General features: G+C 43.1%; 1 protein-coding gene across 8 annotated transcripts in view; it reads right to left on the bottom strand.

The window, feature by feature from the left end:
• Positions 1-508: 508 nt before the first annotated feature.
• Positions 509-18,381, bottom strand: part of LOC1273943 (cGMP-specific 3',5'-cyclic phosphodiesterase) — a 52,905-nt gene continuing 35,032 nt past the window's right edge. For all 8 annotated transcript variants that reach the window (XM_061650949.1, XM_061650948.1, XM_061650950.1 and 5 more), the window contains exons 7-15: positions 16,057-16,158; positions 15,276-15,626; positions 14,935-15,178; positions 12,113-12,204; positions 11,108-11,431; positions 8,474-8,627; positions 8,138-8,297; positions 3,692-3,912; positions 509-3,607 (exon numbers count right to left, since the gene is read on the bottom strand). In XM_061650949.1, the coding sequence (XP_061506933.1) occupies positions 3,123-3,607; positions 3,692-3,912; positions 8,138-8,297; positions 8,474-8,627; positions 11,108-11,431; positions 12,113-12,204; positions 14,935-15,178; positions 15,276-15,626; positions 16,057-16,158 (2,133 nt within the window). In that variant the 3' untranslated portion in view covers positions 509-3,122. The remainder of the gene's footprint in view (positions 3,608-3,691; positions 3,913-8,137; positions 8,298-8,473; positions 8,628-11,107; positions 11,432-12,112; positions 12,205-14,934; positions 15,179-15,275; positions 15,627-16,056; positions 16,159-18,381) is intronic.

Here is an 18,381-nt window from a genome sequence, read left to right as displayed (position 1 = left end):
GGTCATGTTTCCCAGGTACTATTTCACTGTTGGGCCGATTGCATAGACCTCCCGACCAAGCGAACGGAGCGATGTAGCGACTTTTCCCTCGGTCTTCATTTTCAACAACATTTGGAACTCCTTGTCGCTTTGGGACGCCGGCTATTCGGAACTGGTCTATCTTTCGATGCTCTGATTCTTGTCTAATAGTGCCAAGATATTACAGATGCCAGAACAGTTGTTCTTTGATCGGTCATTTTTTGGCGATCACGGTTAGAGTTAGACTGATGTGAATTGTTTTTATTTTGGTCCAATCGTTAAATTTTACGACTTTAACAACATGCCCGTCATGGGTTCAAGCCCCGAATGAATTGTGCTCCTATACGTAGGACTGATTATCACGCCATGGGTAAGCTCACGTGTAGTTCAGGCAGGCCTTGACCGACAACGGTTGTTGTGCCAGAGAAGAGAAAGAGTTTTTATATAAAATATGTTCGGATGTTTTGAAATAAAATAAATGTCCCCCATATTATTCAGTGCTTACAATATTTTTTCTCTCTCTTTCGCTCCATTGCTCTTGCCTTTCGCCGATAGGAGTGTTTCGTACCCTTTCGTACGCTCTTGTCTCCATGCATGGACTGAAGTTTGCTGCATCACAAAAAAGTATATCGATATATAATCACAAAAATGTTTCTAACCATCAAAGACACGGTATTTGTTTTTTTGTTTTGTTTTTGTTCTTTTAGCAGCTAATTATTATTGGAACATGCAAAGTGTACTATTTTCCGCGCATTTAATAATTACTGATTTGTTTAGCATGCCGTTTCATACGGTTTAGATTGATTTTTCTATCAGCACCATCATCTGCTAAGCCAGCTGAAAAACTTTCTAACAAACCATCTTTGGGAGGGTAGCAACATGTTTTTTTTTTTTATTTTCTTGCTACTAACATGTTTGATGCTTCCGGCATGTCTGTATTTTTTTACTAAGAAGATCCTAGATCAACTATACAATTGCTTCAAAACGTCTCCAAATTTCAGTCGCAACGATACATGGTGGATTGTTTTATAATTTGCAGGAGCGATCAAGCGACAAAGAACAATAGATGCTTTGGATTCACCCTTTAACGTACACTTTAACCTTGTTCTTCTTAACAGTCATGCTCCAAACTTCACATTCATATCTCCCACACAATGGATTGAATTGTTTCGGGTGTAGAAAACCCAACTACTAGCACAATGCGTTCAAAAAAGCTCTACTAAAATCAGTAGCACTCGCGTAACAGAGCACAACCAAGCATTTAAACCTGAAATGTACAACAGATCATGCGAACAATGCGAACAAAAACGAGAAAAGTAAAATGGTAAACTAAGAAATACTAACAAAAGCGTCACCAACCACCTTGCTGGTTCGTCCTCTCGTTCCTCTCTTAGCATAAAATGCTTTCAACCTTACGACGAGAAAGCGCAACAACTGCAAACAAAACAATAGCACCAGTGCATAAAGCGCGATGTGCGGAGCTAGTAGTATTGCTAGGGGAAACAAGAGCTTGTGTCATTCCACTAGGTGGGACTGCATTAAAGGACGATTGTTGGCTGCACGGGGCGCCGCTACGCTGCCCGTCTCCCCACATCACATTCTTATCGGCAAGCTTTCATCAGCGTAACGATTCCATGCAACGAGCTTTTCCAGCTTACAAGCCAGCGATAATCGTACCATCACTTGCCGGTCTGGTCCTGCGACGGTTTTCCACCTTTGCAGTGGTACACATTCCCGTCCAGTGCTTTTTATGGACAATGTTTTGTTCTACCATTTTTGGAGTTTGTCTCTTTCGCGGCTCACAGCAAACTACACCGACTTTTGCTTTGGTTTCAATGTACTCTAACATCTATCTGCTATGGTCTGTTGTAGCTTAACGAATAACAACGCAAAACGATCTCTCTCTCTCTCTGTCTCTCTCTCTGTCTCAATTTTCACACAGAAACCCACAACAACCGGTAGAGAAGCTGCAGGGAAAAAGGGAACCACAGTCACATTCGTGTTGCCACAGCAACCACAATCACTAATACACCGACAAAAATTCGGTACACCAAGGATGTGGTAAGCTTTTTCTCTCTATCTCTCTTTCTGTACTTATCATTCTCTCTCTCTTTCTTTCTCTCTCTCACACACACTTATACTGAGTGCTTAATATCTACGAAATCATGGCATGCTAGAAACGACCACTAATGACTAGGACTTTCGTTCTGCCACCAGAACCTGTCAGACCGAAAACCGCTGGCTCGGTTCATTTGTATGTTTGTTTCAGATGGGGAAGAGGGAGGAGGGGGATTGTTTTTGCATTCTCTGACCCGGGATTCAACATGCAACACAGTGCAACAGACACTCACACACGGATGCTAACACCAATTGGTTTCTGTGGGAGGTTGGGTTGTGTGAATGTTTTTTTTTTCTTCAATTTTTTCACGTCACATTCTCTTTCCTATTCTCATTTGCATAACAAGTAAGGACAGGAAAGAATTTACTGTCCTACCGTTGTCTGGTGGTGTTATGTATGGTAAGTTTCCTAAATTGACCATTAGATGTATCCTATCCGGTTGGGCCGGCTGGGGAAGCTCTCCTTGTCCTTCCTTTGCAAACCACTCCCAGACATGTCCACCGCCCTTACACTCTTTGGGATTTTCTTTTGAGCATATTTATAACTACAGCGTAACTATTACAAATTTCACACTAGGAAAAACTAGGACTAAGAACCAACATTGAACTAACAGCCTTGTGTCCAAACAGCCCCGCATCAACAGGGTTGTTCGAAAATTTGTATCGTGTATGCTAAAACAGCGTGACCAAAAAGCGATCCGATTATTCGTTTTACTTCCTCTCCAGTCACTTCCCCTTTCCAGATTCCCATGACTGGTCCGCTGGTTTACGGAATGTGTTTTTTTTTCTTCGCTACAACACGAAAAACAACGCTACAATACGGTCAAGTCCGGGAGGACGGCGTCTGAGCTAAATGGCTTACGTCTTCACCGTTGCGGCTCTCTCACACACACAAACACACATACGCTCTAGACGGCGTTCTCCCTGTCGGCGGCTGATCCACTGCCACTGCCGGCATCATCCGACGAGTCGGTGTAAAACTTGGGTCACAACAGCATGCACAGCTTGGAGCGCTTCTTGACCGGCTTGGTGGGATGCTTTGGTGGCTGTGTCGCCGGTCCGTCCTGCACCGGTGTCGGAGGCATCCCGCTGGCCGGTGTCACCGGGACAGAGTGTGACATCGCTTGTTCGTGGTGCTGATCGGTGCCGTGATCCTTAGTCTCCAGTCCAGCCGCCACCACAGGGTGATCGCCACCGACCGGTGTTGGCATGCCGTCGTCCGTGCCGCTCTTGGTACTGCCGGGCTGGGAAATAATCGACGATGGTCGCTCGCTACCGGTGGCCGGCGCATTGTGGTGCACCGATTTGGAGAGCTTGTTGCGGACGGCCTTCCCAAGCGCACCCGTCTTGCGCAGGCTGCTGAAGCGTGGCTTCCGCTCGTGCACGGGCGTCGTTTCGGTTTTGTCTTCCGGGTGGGCACAGTTGAGCGTCGTTACCGTGAACTCGATGTCGGCTAACGGTTCCTTTCCAGCTTGAAGTTGAAAAAAAAGAGCGCAGAAAGAGGTTAAAATAATATACCAACCCAACACACCCACAAGCTGTCAACGAAACTCACCGGCAAACTCCTCCACCGGTTTGTCGATCGTGTCGTGATCGATCCAGGTCAGCCCCATCTCCACCTTCTCGGCCAGATCGTGCCAGTGCTGTCGGTTGTCCATCGTACCCTCGTACAGTGGGCTGATCCAGGGGAACGCTTCCGTCAGCACCTTGTACAGCGGCAGACAGATGACGTCAATGAATCCGACCTGCATCTTGGGCAGCTCGTCCTTGCGCTCGCTGTGGGAAACACAACGAGATGAAATGGTAAACCCGGCACCACAAACAAACCACACACGCACACACAAACAAGGCACAGAAAACGGAAAAGCTTGGAGGAATAAATAGCAACACGAATCAGCGACGGCATCGGCCGCCCAGCGTTACGCACGTCATGGTGATGGATTTTATGATCGCTCCGTACTGGCGTTCGCATCACCCCTGCAGGGTACGGCGTATCGATAACGCTATCGTAATGCAGCCCACTCCACATGTCCTTCCCTTCTCCTCCCCACAATCCCCAGGACGTGGTGAGCATGGTCACGGGCCGCGGCTCAGGGATAAATTATCTTCCGGCGACTCCCGGCAGTTAATTAAAGTTATGTGCCCGCTGGGACGACACGGGCGGCACGGTTTCGCACGCTTTCGGCCGTTACCCGGCATCTTCGGGGCACCGTTAATATTTTACGTGCCACGGCAAGATTCAGCCGGACTCCGGGTACGATTGGCCGCAGCGTGGTGACGGTGGGTGCTTCGGATGCTGCGCGTAATTTGGTTACGTTCCGCGTAGAGCTCCCAATCAATTGGCACCAGCCGTACCGTGCCGCGTGGATTATCAGCTGGAGGGGCAATGGCAAAAGGGAATAGGACTCATCGGCCTGCTGTAATAAGCCCGTTTACGATTGATGGGAAGTGTAGGAGGGAGTTGATTTACTCGAGACAAACTATTTTCGGAGTGGGAAGCTGTAGGCTTGAAGACAGCACGGTGATTGTTGCTTTGGAAATAAAATATTCCCAGGGGTCTAATAATGGTTTGCGGTGGTCTATCAACTTTCTACTCCTTAAAACATCTGAGCAACATGATTAAGCACAACATTTTGTTTTCTATAAGAGTTTTACACTTCTTTCTTTACATCCTGTTCCATGTTATTGGTATGCATAGGTCGTGTGGAAAATAATTTTGTCTTAACTTATCTCTTAAAAGAGCTTCTCTTGTAAGATTACAAGTTTTGTTTGGATTGCCAATTATTATCGCTCCCAATAAACCAATAAACTGAACCATACGGTTTTATGCATGTCACGAACAACATCAGTATCAGTGATAATAAGAGCTCAGTAGTAAGGATGCCCAAACAAGCAATATATTTAAAATTTGGGTTGTAATTAAAAAAAGCTATTCCTTGAGCAATTGATTTTTAAATTACACATGAATCAATATTAGTTTTAAATGAAACCTCCTAAATTGCCTTTATTGTAAACCTCAACAACATCAACAACGAGCAAACGACAGAAATAAAATAAAGGGACAGTGAAATAAAAATTTAAATTTAAATAAGAAATTATTAACATGTTTTTGCACGATAGTCAACCTTTGTCAGCTAACCTTTGTAAACCTAATTATTGTTATTTTTATGTACAAATTATCGATTAAGTGTGTTTATGTCCAGATCACTATTACTCAGATGATTCTGCTATTTTTATTCGATTTGAGCGATACCCAATAACTCATCTCAGGAAGTATTTTGATCAGCCATATCAAACAAAAACTTGCATGACTTTAACACTAGGTTTATGGAACCCGTCAATTTGACGGAATTTAAACTTTGAAATGAAATACTAAAAATACACTTTGTTTAATCTTGATTTTTACTTTTCGTAAATGTATCATTGTTAATCATACTATGAGTTTGTAGCATAAGTTTTATTTTCATCCATAAATTTTGAGATACATATGAGGTATGCCTATCTTTACGGAACCAGTCAAATTGACGGATGGGTTGATTACATTTAGTTTATTTAGTTAAGTTGTGACATTTTTCAAAAAGAAAAGAGAGAAATATAAACCACTTATTTTACTTAAAATAAATCTTGTTTACCTAGCCAATCCGGCATCGTCAAAGCCATAATTTTTGTTTCGGGCGACGTAAACCCTCAATTGGGCACTGTCATTACTATTAGGGCCTTGTGAAGTATGAATCAGGCATAGTAACTCTGGAATCAGTTTCCGAAATCAATTCCGGAATCGTCTTCGGAAATGGTTCCGGAATTGGCTTCAGAATCGGAATTGGCATTCAAGTCGGAATCGGCTCCGGAATTGGTTCCGGAATCGAAATCGGCTCCGGAATCGGAATCGGCTCCATAATCGCAATCGGCTCCGGAATTTGCTACGGAATCATAATCGATTCAGTAATCGCAATCGGTTCCGGAATCGGAATTGATTCTGGAATCGAAATTGGCTCTAGAATCTGAATTGGCACCGAAATAAGAATCGGCTTCGAAATCGGAGTCGGTTTCGTCTTCTCAATAAGATGAGACGTTTGGATCCAATGATGCTACGTATTGATATCCACAAAGAATCAAAATTTAAATGTAAACAATCCATTCACATGGAAATTCCCGGACTGATTTCGCTTTTGAAACTTCTTATTTTAATTCAAGAACTGATTCTCATTTTGGAGCTAATTCAAATTCTGGAGTCAATTCTGATTCTGTAACTGAAACATATTGCGATTCCCAGGTCGATTCCCAGGAGCCGATTCTGATTCCGGAACCTATTCCAATTCCGGAATCGATTCCAAATTCAACTCCTGAATCGGCTCTTGAATCGGCTCGGGAGTCATCTCCGGAATCAACTCCGGAATCGGCTCCGAAATTTGCTCCGGAATCGGAATCAATCCCAGCATCAGAATCGGCTTCGAAATTGATTCCGAACACGGCATCGGAATCGGGAAGGTCCGTTTCCGAGCTCCCGCCATTAGTATCGAGCTATTGTGCTTTGAAGCATAATGGATGCGATTTCTCTTTCAGTTTTCTGTACTCCGTAATTATATAGTGCAAATAATTAAGCAATTTAAAAAAAAATCAATAGTAAGCGTTCGTTGAATGCTGTTAGTTAAAAATGATGGTTATTTAAAAATATACAAGAGACACATCAATAAGCGAAAATTTCTAATCTGCTCCCTTGAGTTTACTTTTATAAAGGTTTCATTTTAAATATAATCACTTATCCAAACAATAATCAAAAGTAGACGATACCTTTAGAGAAGTTGGATCAATGTTGAAATAATATCTTACTTACTCTTTACTTATATTCTTGCTTTTGAAAATACCATTATCTACCGTTTATCATTTTTTCCTGTTTTTTTTTTGTTTAGAGAATTGACAGAAAATAGCTGAAATCATGTCAATACTTTACATAACACCACACGCCAAACTAGTAAAATATTTAATTGGGCATGAATTTTTAGCTTTCCGGGATGAAATATCAAGGGAAGCAAGATAAGGAAACAAATCTTTTGGAACTGTATAAAATACACTATAAAAATACACCTCTATAATAAGACATGTTTATCTTATGCTGATTCGATATTAGGAAAAAGTAATAAGGAGTATTCCCGTACCTTCTCAAGTAGCTAGTTATACTAGTAGTAGCTAGTAGGGAGTTGATCATATGAATACTGAATAACTCAATATGATAGCTGTTAAGGTAAAAGATACTAGTAGTAATTCAGATACAGTATTCCTACTCTTTTTATTTTTATTCCAATAAAGTTCGTCTTTCAAAACTGGTCAACTGAGATAAAAAAATCGTGTTTACAAAACTGATACGTGTTCTCTAAAGCTCTTCTGATATCCAAAGTATTACTAAAAGTACCCAGTAAACTTCATTCAGCACTCAACGAGCTGAATCCTGTCGGTACACAAAACACCAATTTCATCCTTACATCAGTCGATCACACGTTTATCAGTTACACCACTAAGGGGCATTTTTAGGTTGGCAACTCCATCAGCTGAAAGTTGCGTAGAGAGGATAAGAAAGGCTTATTTTTCAATTACCGTCTAAGCCCTGCAGGGATGTTCCAAAAATTTGGCGCTACTCTGCGGGGGGAGAGTGCGACTGTTTTGTAATTGCAAGCTCCCCAACTGACAGAGGGCTCGAGGTTTCCGAGAACAATGATAAAAATAACCGCCAGCACAAAACACATCAACACTGTGCGTCAAACCCGATGCTCGATGGGGAGGAAAATTGAACGCTTGCATTACTAACACCGTGCTTTGATTTGCGAAAGCGAAAACTGTTTCATTAGCTTGGATTATTGGTCATATTTTATCATATCCGCTTCTGCCGTGATCGAGCGAACGTCGCTGTGGGGGATTTTACCGCAAGTAACAGCATTAACCCTTCGCCAAAATTGAAAGCAAAACACAACCGCAACGCAATCGTATAATGAAATAAACAAATTACCGATCCATCATCGCCACGGGTTGCTGATTGAGCTGTAGCTTCTCCAGATCGCCTTGGTCGAAAAACTCGTCCGCCACTAATTTGGCCACCCGGTGCTGAACCTCCCACGGTTTCGCAATGGCGCTCACATCGCATGCCGTCATCATCATGCCGCACAGGACTAAGTTCAGGGTGCATTATGGTTGGAAGAGAGAGAAATAGAGGGATTGAGGGGAGAGTATAGTGTGTAGTAGGGTAATAAAAACAGATGCATTATTAGTATGGCAGGTCAAATGGAAAACTCTCTTAAAGCTAATATGCACCATATAGGACAGCGAAGGACACCATTCTACTCACTTTCTTTTTTCTCCTCGCTCTGCCAGTCGAACTCGCCGTTCTCGATCAGCTCCAGGAACTGGTTGCGCTTCTTGAAGTACATCGCCAAATCCGTCGACAGGATGGCCGTCTCGACGACTTTCATCACCGTGCGAAAGTCTTCCGGGGACAGTGCCTGCCATGGAACATTCAAAACAAACATGCTCCATTACTGCATCTGTTTTAGTTTTTTCTTGGCGTAGAGAATCGATTCCATTCCTGGGGATTGTTAAACGCGGACCACTTCCAACGATTGTACACTACCCTAGTGGTTGGTTGAAACATTAAAATAGGTCGTAAAGGGTTTCGTTTGATCTATCACTTAAAGGCTTGCCAGGGTTCGGCTCGTCTAAGCGTAAAGCGATCGTGCGTAGTTGCTGGGTTGAATAATTAAAAGCATTTCCTGCATTGCGGTATATTGACAGGCCTACCTGCGTAATTCTATCGAACGAGTACTTCACAAACCGGTGTGAAAAGTACTCATTAGGGGTAGCTCTACTATAAGCTAGGTGCTAGATGTTCTTTTCCTTTTTTATTTTATTATTGGACCCATCGTTGCCATGATAAAGGCAAGATACATTTACAAAAGCAGAGACTATGGCACATGGAGCAGAGTGTGAAAAGATTCGCTAGAAAAATCGCAATTTCACACGCTCAACAAAGAACAAAGGACGCAAAAGAGCCGTTTTTTTTGTTTATAAATGGGGTAACCCAGACACGTAGAAAGAGAATGCGTTAAAAAGAATGTGTGAAACTTCACTCAGTCACACATGCACCATGTCACCGTTTCACCTTCGCCAGTTATAAAGCATGAAACATTTGATAGTGTGTTGAACGCTTACTGCAGCTTTAAGCGGCGTTATTGCTTTACTTTTTATTTTCTTTGCTTTTTGCTAGCCATTCTGTTTTTGTTTTTGAGGAAAAGTAAAAGAAAAATCAATTCATTCTTTTGTACTTCACAGTAATTTACAGTGTACCTTTCCATTGTTTTTTCCATCCGTTCACAATCATGCTTATTGCCGAAATCATAAATTAATGGAAAACACAAAGCAACTCCTGGCGTCATAACCCATCACTTTAAGCAAAGGGTTTCGTTAAAACTAGCCAAAATAACTAAAACCTGTTATCATCAATGGAAGAGCCAATTCCGCTACAGAACACAACAGCTTACTGGAGTCAGCTTTTGAAGCTAAATCAAGAGAATTTAGTTCGCCAGGAAAAAAACGATTGCAATCATAATTTTACAAGAAAGATAGCACTAAACATATGCCATAGCAAGGGAACAGACACAGAGCAGACTGGGGTTTTTGGAATATATGAATGTGGCATTTCCATTTTGCCATCGTATATATCTGCAATTTTATGATCCACCCTCCGGAAGGTTCGCTTTCGTCGTGGCAAATGTTGAGCGAGAGAATGAGACTACAACAAACAGGCAAACGATTTCTTATTCCTTCATTTTTAACCCCTCCGTATGAGGTCTGGGGCGTATAGGTCGACTAGCATACTACACATATACGTCTCAACGATCGGTAACGAAGCTGTTCCGATGGAATGCGTTCTCGTTCCGCCCCAGTACCAATATTCTGTCACCAATTTCAAACGAATTATATCGATTTTTGATGTGTTTAACCATCCTGCTTCCGTATTCATGAGTTTTTTTTGCGCATGAGAAAAGCAAGCAAACAGCAGTTGGTGCCGGATGGTGTTTCGTAACAACAAAAATTAAAAACCTACTATGGGTGTAATAAACTGGAGCCATAATTTGCTTGCAAATTGTAGATAAGGAAAACAGGTTCCGGGTTGAACGATTCTGATCTAACGGGCAGGTGCTTGATGGTATGATTCTAGCCTCTTGTCGATTTGTTTCATAGTCGACATAAAATACGTTTTATGTTTCAAATTTATGATAAATTTAGAATTCAACACTGGACATTTTGTGACTTGCCAATTACAGCCTATAACAAATCGTAAACCCTTATTTGGATTATGTTTAAGTTGTTCATTCGCATCGTACGAAAAAGCTATATCAAATTGAATACAGTACAATCATAAGACTGCTAATTATTAAATTATAAATTATAAATAAGTAGCATTTAAGAATACTAAAAAAATCAATGAATATGTACTCATATCACAAGAAAGAGGTTGGAGTGATGATTATCACATACTAAAAACTAAATATATGTAACTAATAATACAAGTAATTCGACTAATATCAACACTTCAATCAAAAGAAACCTACATCAATCATTTTGGTCGATATAATATTCATACTTTCACTATTTACGATATAGACAAAATTTGGTTCAACTTTACTTTTTAGGAGCGATTTTCAATCAATATGCAAAAAAAGTATTGTTTTACAACTTGTACATTACATCAAGCTACATCCGGGCTCACTTTTTTCCCAACCGGCTCCATTTGAATGACACGGTAAGGCGAGCGAATGAAAAATCCCCAAAGCCTTCCTCTAATTGGAAAAACAAATTTCCAAACGTATTACGCACGTGCACACAACTGAACCGGAAAGAGATTTGACCAACAATGCAGAATCGATCCCACAGACGGACCAAATAGCCGCCCAACCCCCTTAAACCAAACGTTACCACTCACCTGGAAAATGTTGTTACCCTCGGAATTTAGTATCATGACGCACTGATCGAAATGGTGATGCTCCATCGTGCTGGTCGTGTACAGGATGGCCAGCGGACTGTCGGTTTTCGATTGAAATGCGTTGTTCGTGCCCCGGTGGTCGAGATCGTGGCAGAGGCAGGCGACGAGCAGGCCGAGAATTTCCAAATCCGTCATGAAGCGTTCCATCTTGCCGGTTTTCATCATCGCAAACATGGTCTGGGCCACGTTCAGTGCGTGGCGCCAGTTGTGATACTTCACTGGACGGTAGTTCTTCCGCACGCTCAGTATCCAGCGGCACAGGACCTGCAACAACAGGGGCGCACAAAAACCACGTTACCATGTCACCGGTCGTATGTATGATAGAGTGTGTGTGTTTGTGCAAGGGCTTTTGAAATGGCCGGTTCAAAGCTCGGGCTTCGTTCTGGATAGCGGCTCGTCAGCGATGGGTCACACAGGATAGAATGTAATTAAAAAGGGAAAGTATGGGAAGGGCAAGCGCGTTTAGAGCATGTGCGCCTGGTTCGTTCACGTGACATTGTCCAGAGACTTGATCTCGGGATAACGAATCGCCAAAAAAAAAACACTCCCTTGTCCCCTGCCCTTTTATTCCCATCTCTTCTAAGAGAAGATCCACTTTTCGGCGCTGCCCAAGCGAATGGAGATTTACGATGACTCTAATCAGCTTTCGAGCGAGGTCGAAGTGGGCCGGACTTGCAATATCAAACCGTTTGACCCAACCCATCCAACGTACTGACCAGTGTGTGTGCGTATGAGTGTGTGAGTGGCGAGCTCGCTAGCTCGTAATCGTATTTTACCGGGGCACATAAATTCCTGCCCTCTACCTCATACGGGCGAAGCGCTTCGGCTCAAACGATTGGATTGTCTTGAGCCGATCGAAAAGGCATAAGAGAGGTGTGGAGAGAACAAAAAAAAACACACGCACCCATCCACCCGGAGTTGGAACCCTATAAAACTGCCACTTACGTCGTAGGGAATGTGAAATTGCTGAACCAGATTGCATTGCAGAAACATCCGCACCGCTGCCCGGCATGTGTCATCGTCGTCGAGATCGAAGTCTGTAAAGGCAGATTGAAAGCAAAAAAAATAGAGCGGTTAAAGAAAATAGTATGTGTTTTGCATACGTGTTTTTGTTTTAGTTTTTGTGATGATTGTTTTTGTTTCGCTGTAAATTATTTTATTTGAGCGAGATTGTCCAAGATCCAGTTTTTCTAAAAAGTTGTTTTCCTCGTCGCTGATCAAGAAGAAGGGAACAAGAGCGATGATGTTTTATACAATTGAAGAGATCTTACTTTTTACCGAAAGACTTTTTTGTATGTTTAATGTTTAATACACTGCGACAATTTAATACAAATCGAAGCAGATTATTGTAATTGAATACCAATCATCCATTCAATATTTATTTATCCAATAACCCTTCATTAAATGTTCAAACACAAGCACACACATTCCGGGCAATTATCTGACTCAAACATAAAAATAAAAAACCTACTCTCATAATCCGAGATTTTGACCTAATTACATCAGGGTTTCTGTTTAAAATTTTGTTATTATTCGCTCTTATTTTTCAAAACAAACACCACCGTGAAGCACCAGAAGCATACCAAAAATGGTAAACCGTTTATTTTATTCGGTGTATTACTGTTCTTCTTTTATTATGGAACCTTTTCTATCAGAGCACCAGTTTTTTTCTAAATCTGCCTTGCAAGGAAACGGTTCCAAAATGTTCCCCTACTTCTTGTGGATTTAGTTTTATCGTTTAATAAATAATAATTATTCCTTTATGACTGTTACTTGCTACTAGTGCAGTCTAATAATAATAATTATTATAATAATCTCTCTTATTTTGTCTCTCTTTCTTTCTATCTTTTTGTCTTTGAAGAGAGGCTTAATGAAGTTTAAATGATACAACAATAATATAGATACAATAAAAATAGAAAACAAAGACACTCTCAACGCACAACGCTAAGCTATTCAGCATTTGATCCCTCACGCCCGAGGATATTAGGAAGATAAAACAATATATCATATCCACTGGAGCGGGCACTCGAAAAAATATATATTTATATGCGACGTGACAGTTGCTAAGCATCTGTTTGCCGGCAGTGCCGGCCCCGCAAGCGTGCCTGCATTTGGAAGCACTTGTTTTCACTTCTTTTTATGTTTCCTCTGTGTTGCCCAACGCCCCAACGCACTCTAGCCGAAGTTCAAATTCCTGAGCCGGATCACACAAAGCCGTACAAAACACGTACGACATATACTCACACACACGCACACACACATTCGCAGGCGGAAATTCAAACTCACTCCCCTGCCCATCGTAAAGCATTGCTTCTTGAAACCACGCCGGGAATGAGCGATGCAAAAGCAAAACGAATCGACCCCACATCGGTGGGTGGTGGCTTGTACACGTCCTCCAAGCGATTCCCATAAAAAGAATGAGTGCAGGGTGTGAGATAGGAGCTCATGAAAAATTCAGCACCGCCTAGTTGCTTGATGAATGTGTGATCGTGATTAAATTCCCTTCATGCCATTCCGTGCGTGGTTCGCGCGTGAAAGATATTCTTCCGTCACTTGGAAGATTTGCCATCGGCTCCCGCAGCAATCCTTTAGCATGGATCGGGTGGAAACACTCCGGCAATACGCTTGGCCAGCCCGGTATGGAAGCAACGATCAAAAGCACGAACGGTCGGTACGACCGATATCAAACGAGCCACTGGTAACCATATTCCAGCGGCGTGCTTGATAGCCGAACGGGGCCATACATCGAAAGGGAAACTAGCTCTAGCAAAACGAAAAAGGGAAACTAGAAGTCCTTTGCGATGGCGTTTTCCATTGGTTGTTCCATTAATTATGCCAACTAGCGCGAGAGCAACGGCAAAGTACGGTAAGAGAACGGCCACGTAAAACGATGCGAACAGCATCGCTGATGATCTCGCGGAGATTGAACAGTAGAAGCATTGTAAGGACACGGCAGCAAACGAGGATATGTGCTTTTCCAATTAGCGTTGAATGTGAGCGCTAAAAATCCATTAACCCCCGAGAGCTCAAAGAGCATTGATACCAGGCCGGGACACCATCAACCATACAATCCTGTTGCTACTGCTTGCAGGAAGTGCAAGCAAACAGGCACATACACTCGGCTTGGTTCGAGCCAACCCGGCAAGCTGAGCTATCAATCGACCCGCGTTCTGAGAAATCCGTTCATTTTCATTTAACGAACATTTAGTATTCCTTGTACACCCGACTCCCTCAGGTTGGTGGGAAGTGTGACGGTACCAAGACGGGACCGAAACTTATCTGAATAAAAGGCCAATGCTTCATTCTCTCCCAGACCGATAACGATGACGCATCAAACGGTCGTTTGTAAGCTGAGCAGTGTGAGCCTGCCTTAAATGACCACTGACCAAAACAAACCATCTCGATTACGAGCGTCCATTCCCGCTCTATCCTTGTCGTGGTTGGCCCCTTCACAATTCCAACGCACCTGTGGCGCCCAAAAAGCGCCCGTTACAATCACATAAAATATTAATTTACATCATTATACGCTGCGGTGCCCAGAAGGGAACCGGGTGGTATGGTGTGGTTCGTAAATAAATCGGATTTCCTGTCCGCTTCGGGTCCTCCTCCGTGGCTCACTAATTTCTGCTCCTTGACCTCGTCTTGGAAAGTCGGAATTTGGGAACCAGCAATCCAATTAGTCGTGCCAGGGAAGACAAAAACAGCCAGCGTCCGTCGAAGCGTTGCGATTGCGTGGTGCTGGAGCTGGATTACGAAATCTTACTTACCGATGAACTTAAAACTATACAGCTTGTACTCCTCGGCCGATTGGATGGTATCGTTGACCAGCTTCAGCGTCTGATCCTGACTAGCGGTTGCATGGTACGACAAACACTCGAGGGCGACCTTCTGCTTGGCCATCAGCTTGCAGGCACTCTCGTACATCTGCGTATTGTGGATGCCGAGCCCGCAGAAGATGGCGAACGCCTCGAAGATGGAGATATCACAGTTGGTAAATTGTAGATCATTTTGCTGTTGGTTTGTAGAGGAGAGGTTGGATTGGTTAGGGCCAAGGTTAAGCTAGCCAATGGCTATCAATGGTTGTGTTTTTTGGCTCTGCCGAATGTACCTTATTAATTAGTTGAGCGACACCGATGACCGTCTTCTGACCGTTGATGATCGGCATGCACAGTATCGATTTAACACTGTGCGTCTCGTCGAAGCTGTCGGTCGTAGCGACCGTACCGTCCGCTGCCGGGGCCTGCTGTACGACCGTTTGCCGCTGGCAGATCGACTTATCCTTTAGCCACTCGAGCACGTCGCTAATGTTGAGCGTTTCGCCCGTCGCAGCCACATACTCCGCTATCTGGGCCAGCATGGAGCTGTTCAGGTCGCTCACGGACGGTCGCAGTATATTGGCCGATGATTGATGACTGCTGCCCAGCTCGAATATCATCGTGAACCGGGTCGAGATCGTGTTCTGGCGAGTACATTCAAGGAAAATAACAATCAACAACAACAACAAAACACGGTGAATCACGGTGAGAATCCGTTCAATCCCATCGTGCAGGGGATGTTGAAATTCATCATCTTTCTTCCATCTGCTTGAACGTTTCCATTTCATTTTCTTTTTCCTTGCCTGGTTGTTATTTTTTACAGCCGTTTGGAGTTTTTGGTGCTTTTACTTTATTTCTGCTTTTTTCTCATTTTTATTTCAAACGAAGGCTCGCTGCCACTCGCTTGGTTTGATTGAGCCTTGATTGCAGCAGTGGAAAACACCCCCGATTTCGGACATCAATCGGGGTGAGCAAATAAATTTTAAATGGAAACGTTCTAGCGAAGCGAAACACAGTTGAAAGCGCAATGATGGAAATTGCGACGAGTATGGAAAGAAGGTCAAATGAACAAACCTGCTGCTGCAGCACATCCTCCACGTCCACGTTGTGGCTGGTGCGGCGCGAAACGGTTTGATGAGTTCTCTCCGGCCGTTCCAATATCCGCTCGAGATGGTTCTAGGGGTGGCATGAGGCAAGGGTTTCGTCCGTCATTTCGTTCGTTTCCATCAGCATTGCACGGACGAACGGACGGACGGACGGACGGACGGGATGCAGAGTGCGGAAACGATGCGGATGAGGAAAGAAAGTGGAAAACGATAAAAATGAGTGAATTTCAATGAAACAGATTGCAATCACGATTATGATTACAGCACTGACAAACAGGCTTTTCTAGGTTTGTGTTCAAAGCGGTAGAAGAAAAATATGTGCCTAATTTGGTGCGCCTGGTATGCCATTGTGAATGGATGCGGTAATCTACAAATGACCAGGCTGCTCCATTGCTGAAGAGCATTATTGTATGAAATAAAAATAATTCCTAGAAATGCTTTTTGAGTCAATATTGAGTCTGAATTTGAACAGCAATATTTGAGTGAAAAAAGAGACACGAAAAGCAAAAGTACATTTACACATTAATCCAAACGAACACAGCGCATTGGCTTTATCGTACGGTAATTGAAAGTAAAATAATAATCATTTCCCATTCGGCGCTCTTAATTACGATTCGATTTCATTTGAGTCTGCATATTATTCTTGTTCAATGACTGCGTGCACTGCAGAATAATTGAACACGGCAGGATGTGCTTCGTGTTCGTTTCACTGTTTTCTTTTTTATCATTATTAACACAAGCCAGCCCGCTACCGCACCGCTCTCTTCTCCGTTTTATCAATATCGAAAATAGCAGGTCACAAAATGAACGAAGCAGAAGGTAGGCAAGCGTTACCGCGGCATGGTATGGTGCATGCTTATCAATTTCCCTAAAATGAGATTTCATATCCTGCAGGCATGACGCAAGCAGAGCGCTTTATTCAATCACACCCTCTAACCACACGCAAGGCTCAGGTGTGCTGGGAAATGGCAGATGATGTGGATGTGATTTGATTTATTCGGCGATAAGATAAGCGCTTGAATCAATGCGCTTAAGCATTCTAATTAGCTTGCCTTAGGTTGTTATCATACGGGGTGCCGCTCTGTTGCAGGATGAAGTTTGAAATACAAAGTAAAGCAACACATGTTAACTATACCCTCCTAGCGATCCATTTACATTTTTAATAAAGTTTTCGATGTTCCCATACCTTTCTGCAGTAACTGCTATTCCCTTATGATACCCATCATGATGCCTTCGTTACTTATGAAGGTCACATACCTCCGAAAACGCTAAGCTTGCTGGCCAAGCACAATATCTAACGATTTCTGAAAACCAGTTTCATTTCGTAGAAGGAAAGAAAAAGAGGAAATAATGTTTTACGAGACACTGGCGCGTTGCGTGCTGGCTCACTGCTCATACTTTATTCTACCGATGTGACGCTCTCAGGCTATACTTCTCATTCTCAGTTCGAGATCTATATCCACCCCCATTGCGTGACAATGTCCCTGGGGTTGCTCTGGGGGGCTAAGGTGCTACTCGAACACTAACCCATTCGAGAAGTTGCTGTCAGCACAATCAATATAAATAATTCTCCGCTCTTGATGGGGTAAGAGAAGTCTTAAAGAAGTCTAGTTTATATCGCTTGCTTTCTGTTTCACAGCGCGCCCACATTTTGCCGTTTATTCTAGTCTTCGTGGGACGCTCCTCGATAAACCGTCGGCAGATAGCGAGTTTCATGCCTGCTGACCACCATGATGAAATCGAAAGTGTGAGCAAAGCATTTCCTACGTGTTCGTGCTCGCGAGGCAAAATGCGTGTTATCGTGCGCGTTATCATGAATCTTGCCGTGTTCATCGTACCCGAAAAACAACACGGAAAACTCTAATTAACAAAAAAGCCTTCACCCCGAATGACGTCCCTGTGAGTTTTTTTTTGCATTCGTACCTTAATATTGATTCTTTTGCACGTCAGCAAAGCGCAAATACTCTCCCCCCCCCCCTCAATAAACAACATTGCAATGCGTGCGTACGTGACTACCGGTGTGTGTTTTATCGTGCCCGATTACCGCCAAGTGTGGCAATGGAATACTGTTTGGGATGACCAACATCATCTACATCGTGCTTACGCGTGCGTTTTTATAGAAGCGTCACATTTGTGCTGCAAAACATTGGATCAGTTGCGCTGTGTTGCGTATGCTGCTAGTTGCGTGTACTACTAGCACGGCCTGCTTTGGCGCGCATAGCCAAGCGCGTGGAGTGTAGTGCGTTTTTTCTGACAGCTGTCAAAATAATTGATCACTTTGAAAGCTCTGTAA

This window comes from Anopheles gambiae, chromosome 2, assembly GCF_943734735.2.
Source record: "Anopheles gambiae chromosome 2, idAnoGambNW_F1_1, whole genome shotgun sequence".
Classification (NCBI taxonomy): Eukaryota; Metazoa; Arthropoda; class Insecta; order Diptera; family Culicidae; genus Anopheles; species Anopheles gambiae.
The sequence above is the reverse complement of the archived record's forward strand: the minus strand, read 5'-3'. Positions and strand labels throughout refer to the sequence as shown.